Below are 4,607 nucleotides of genomic sequence, written 5' to 3'. Positions count from 1 at the left end.
ATGTAGTTTCCACTAAAACGGTGATCTCAAACTCTCCACTGTCCTGCAGAGTTTATCTCCAACTCACCTGCCAGGAAGTTTCTACTAATCCTGATTAGCTGGACCAGGTGTGTTAAATTAGGGTTAAACTCTGTTTTTACAGAGAAAAGACTTCTTTCAAAAACATTTTGAAAAAAATCTTATCATCATCAAACTTTTGCTCCTGCCATATTTGCCTCTTTTTTTTTTTTTTTTTTTTTTTTTTAGGAAATCATATAGGACTACTAGATCAATATCATTCCTACAACCCCTGAATATATCTAGTCTACACATGCATGCTCTAAACTCTAGGTTTGATTCAGAACAGACAATGATGCATTTTGTATAAAAAGAATCTTTACTGTGTGTTTCAGCATGTCAACTAACAACAAAAACCTGTAAGAAATAATAATAAATAAACAGAGAACTGTTGTGTAGTATATAAAAAAAAATGCCCACATTCATTCTAGAAGGAAAAACAAATCCTCAGTTATAACTGTTATCAGGCAGAAAGAGGACAGCTTAATAAACAGGCACCTTAAAAAGATGTGATCTGAGATTCGGCTTTAAAACACTTTGGATACATTTGTTCTGATTTTCTTCTTTACTAATACAGTACTCAGAATCAACATCAAGAGAACAAGAAACCAGCCCTGCTGTGGAAACCAAGATGAATGGTCAATCATTTGTTCAGTAACATATATTTATGCTAGATTCAAATTAGGTGAGACTATACATGTCTCTGATTGAGCTGGTCTTCAGGAATTGGTCTACTCCAAGAAACTGACCAACTAAAACAGTTAAAACAAGTAAAATCCATTGAAGATTGAGAAGCACCAAAAATTCTGATTCTTTCAAAGCTTCTCCCGATTATCCCCAGAGTGGCTGCATTTTCAGTTCAATAGTTACGGATGTTAAAAAACCCAACGCTGGTGGGCGACTCCTTCACCGTCACAGTGACCAGGTTTGCAGTGACATCGGTGACAAATACGTGCTCTATCAGGCTCCTCGTCGGCCTCCAGTCCTGACCCGCCTGCACCGAGATGGCCAGGTCCCGGTTGTCCCTCGGAAACGAGGAATCGTGTTCAGAATCCGAGCTGCTTCCCTCTTCTCCGGTGCTCAACTCGCTGAGAGTTTTGCCTTGTTTCCCGGCATCTTTAGACAAGGCTCTGTCTTGCACCGGTTGGGAATCTCGACCCTCGGTCGCCGGAGTCTGAGCCAGAATCTTATCCGCTCGACCTTGATTCTTCTTCCCGAGCCTCTCGGACAAATCGTCCACTTTGGATTTCTCCCGTTGTGGACTCTTTAGGACTTGTTGGTTGGTCGTGAACTTACTAGGGACGTTCGGTGCAGGACTCTGCTCATGTCTTGTGTTAAACCCAGAACTTTTCCTGCCCGGATTATGGGAACCCTTCAAGTAGGCACTGTCGGTCCCGTTACCCTGCGCCGTTTTGTCGACACTCTGTAGATTGAGCGCTTGAAGGCTGGAGGGCGTTTTGAGTGACGAAAAGGAGCTCGATGGAGATTTCTGGAGAGATCCTGCTGATCTTTGAAGAAGAGTCTGGTCCAATGCCTCCTGTTTTCTCGGCACATTTGGAGAGAGTTGTGGACAGGTTTGTCCATTGCTGCTGTGCACATTCAACGCAGCCACTCCTGGAGATTTGCACATAGGCGTTTTGGGATCGACTCCTCCGCTGCCCATATCCGAGACCGAGAGCTTGAAATCCGAGGCGGATTTTGTTTGTGCCGGCCGACTTAGTGTAGGAGGCGTGGAGGCCGACCCGACAGAGCGTCCGAGGGAACTTAAAGAACTCTTCAGGGTAAACGCACCTCTGTTTTGCAGTGTCATCGGCTCCCTTCCGGAGGTTCGGTTCAACCCGGTGTAGGTGAAGCTTGCGGGCATGAGCGGTTTCTTTATGTTCCCTCGGAGGTCCGAGTCTCTGGAAATGGGCTTGAGAATCTTCCGAGGACCTTTGGCCTGACGCAGCGCCTTCAGCTCCGGAGGCAACGCTTTCCTCCCTCGCTTCTTCTTCGGCGGCTCCGGCTTGGCCACCACAATCTGCGCTTTCTTCTGCGGGACCGGGTGATGCTCTCGTGGACGAGGACTCTGCTTCGGATTCCTGTCGGTATCATCTTCATCGTCGTCGTCTGAAGAAGAGGAAGACGACGAGGAAGATGACGATGAACCAGAAGACGAGGATGATGAGGACGAGCTGCTTGATTTGGAGACCACTGGAATGGTTTCCTGAGAAAGGAACGTATAGAAAACGATGAGAACATAATGTATTGCGCAAATTGAGTTTTTTCAGTAGATCTGGGGCATTTTTTTGTGACAAACTCACCAATATTTTTCTGGGTCGTCCACGAGGCCGTTTCCCCTTTTTACTGATCAAGAGTTCCCGCTCCTGCTCCCTAAGAATGAACAAAAGACTTGTAAAAAAAATAATAAAAAAATTGCAAACCTTGCAAATTAGCAATATTTATGTTCAATTAAATTGTGTTCATCCTACTCTCTTTGCTATCATGAAATTGTATTATATATGACCATTACAGCCATTCCGCTAGTTTATATACAGTAGTCAACATTTGAAGTGGATCAAAAAATGTCATCAAAGTTGTCATAAGACAAGAACGGGTATTGTTCAAAATTCATGTATAACTTTAATGTAAGGTTAAACAAACTGTCTTGACTAGCATATCAAGAACGGCAAAAAACAGGGGGCCGATTGTGAAATTCATTTCCTGTTTTTATGAATGAACATTTACTCGTCCTCACTTCCTGTTCTTTCTCCTTACTTCCTGTCAGAAGCCTCTGTTGCTCTAGTTTGGGCAAAAAACATCATATTTCTTTTGTTTTTGTTTTTGGTGGATGCGTTAGCAAAAAGTGGTGTTTTCTAAAAAAAAAAAAACATCATCGTTTGTGCCAGACATGAATGACACCTCAAATGTTATTTTAAGTGATCAGACTTATGTTTTTCCGTGGCAAACGATAAGACAGGAGAAAAAAAATGAAGGATAGAACCGAGCCATATTTCAACAAATATCTTACCAAAAATGTAAAAATCTAGTTTTAACTTAACAGTAGAAAGTTGGTGTCAAACATGTGGTTATGTTTCTCGTGTAATCCAAGTCTGGTTTTCACACGGATTCTTCACAAACTGTGAAACCAAAATGTTGACAGAGAAAACTAGCTCTGCTGAAAATGTTAACTGTTAAAAATGTTAACGATGTTTGATTTTCAGTCAGTCTGCAGAGGCCCTCGTGAGCCTGGACACGTCTGCAGACCCTGAATGGCCTGTGAATGGAGCCCCATTTACACCCTCCCAAGCGTTGCAGCCCATATTGTTTGCACATGGAGAAAAGGGGGCGTCTCTCTCACACACAGGCCTGCTCGTCCAATGGGAGAAACCTCTTACCTCTTGTTAAACGCTGCCAATAGTCTCGGGTCAAGAAGGTTTTCCTGAGGTTCCCAACTGTTATGCCTGAAACACAGACACTGGCATCTTAAGCATGTGAGTAGATGACATATACCATGCTCATGATTAAAAAGATGGTTATGTACAAGGTAAAGTGTATATCTTAAGATCCATAACTTATTTATTTTATGTTTCACACCATTTTAATCTCATTTTCCTGCGGTGCCGTGTGACAAATTAAGTGGTAACACTTTACAATAAGGTTCATTTGTTAACATTACCTAACTACCTTAGTTAACATTGAGCTAAGAATGAACAATCCTTCTTCAGCATTTATTAATCTTAGGTAATATTAATTTCAACATTTACTAATACATAATTAAAATCAAAGGTTGTATTTGTTAACATTAGTTAATGCACTGTGAACTAACATGAAAAAACAATGAATAGCTATATTGTTATTAAATTAACTAATATTAACACATTAATAAATACTGTAACAAATGTATTGCTCGTTGTTAGTTCCCGTTAGTTAATAAATTAACTAAGGTTCACTAATGAACCTTATTGTAAAGTGTAACCAATTAAGTTTTAGACGTACAAATATTTCATAGTCTTCCAGTTAATATGAATCATATGCACATAAAATGCATGTATAATAAAGCATTGCCAAAAACGAGTTTTTTTTATATGAATTACAGCATGTTACACACTTACCGGTAGATTGAATCAGCATAACCAAGCATGCAAAACAAGCTATTTGTGTAGCAAACTTTGAAAACCATTTGGTACCAATTTTGCAACTACTACTGTAAATGTACACAGAAGGGATGTGGAGTAAAACTGGATGGCATTATATAGCAGAGGGGAAAAAAGATAAGATGAGAGTTTACTTTAAAGGGCACTTCAAAGTATCTGGACCGTCTGGATTTGATTTACAACAAAAAGTAGTGATCTACCAAAATAAGACGCTCTTAACCCACCATTACTCAATCACCGGCATTCGTTTTACTTCCATAACTACTACTACTTGCAATGAGAAAACAATACAGGACAAGACTTGATTTTTTTCCATAAGGAATTGTTTGGATGGTGAAAAATGTATTCAAGTAACAGGTGGTTGAATAATAAGAGAGTCTGGAGACATTCAGTCACAAAGAAAAGTTGTTTCAG

The 4,607-nt window shown here is 40.5% G+C and overlaps 1 protein-coding gene across 1 annotated transcript in view; it reads right to left on the bottom strand.

The window, feature by feature from the left end:
* Positions 1-244: 244 nt before the first annotated feature.
* The window catches only part of cbx2 (chromobox homolog 2 (Drosophila Pc class)), a 5,814-nt gene continuing 1,451 nt past the window's right edge, over positions 245-4,607 (bottom strand). The window contains exons 3-5 of the mRNA XM_079869258.1: positions 3,435-3,500; positions 2,361-2,430; positions 245-2,263 (exon numbers count right to left, since the gene is read on the bottom strand). Coding sequence (XP_079725384.1) covers positions 917-2,263; positions 2,361-2,430; positions 3,435-3,500 — 1,483 coding nt within the window. The 3' untranslated portion in view covers positions 245-916. The remainder of the gene's footprint in view (positions 2,264-2,360; positions 2,431-3,434; positions 3,501-4,607) is intronic.

This window comes from Squalius cephalus (assembly GCF_949319135.1).
Source record: "Squalius cephalus genome assembly, chromosome: 1".
NCBI classification, from domain to species: domain Eukaryota; kingdom Metazoa; phylum Chordata; class Actinopteri; order Cypriniformes; family Leuciscidae; genus Squalius; species Squalius cephalus.
This window is presented reverse-complemented; position numbering and strand designations above follow the sequence as displayed.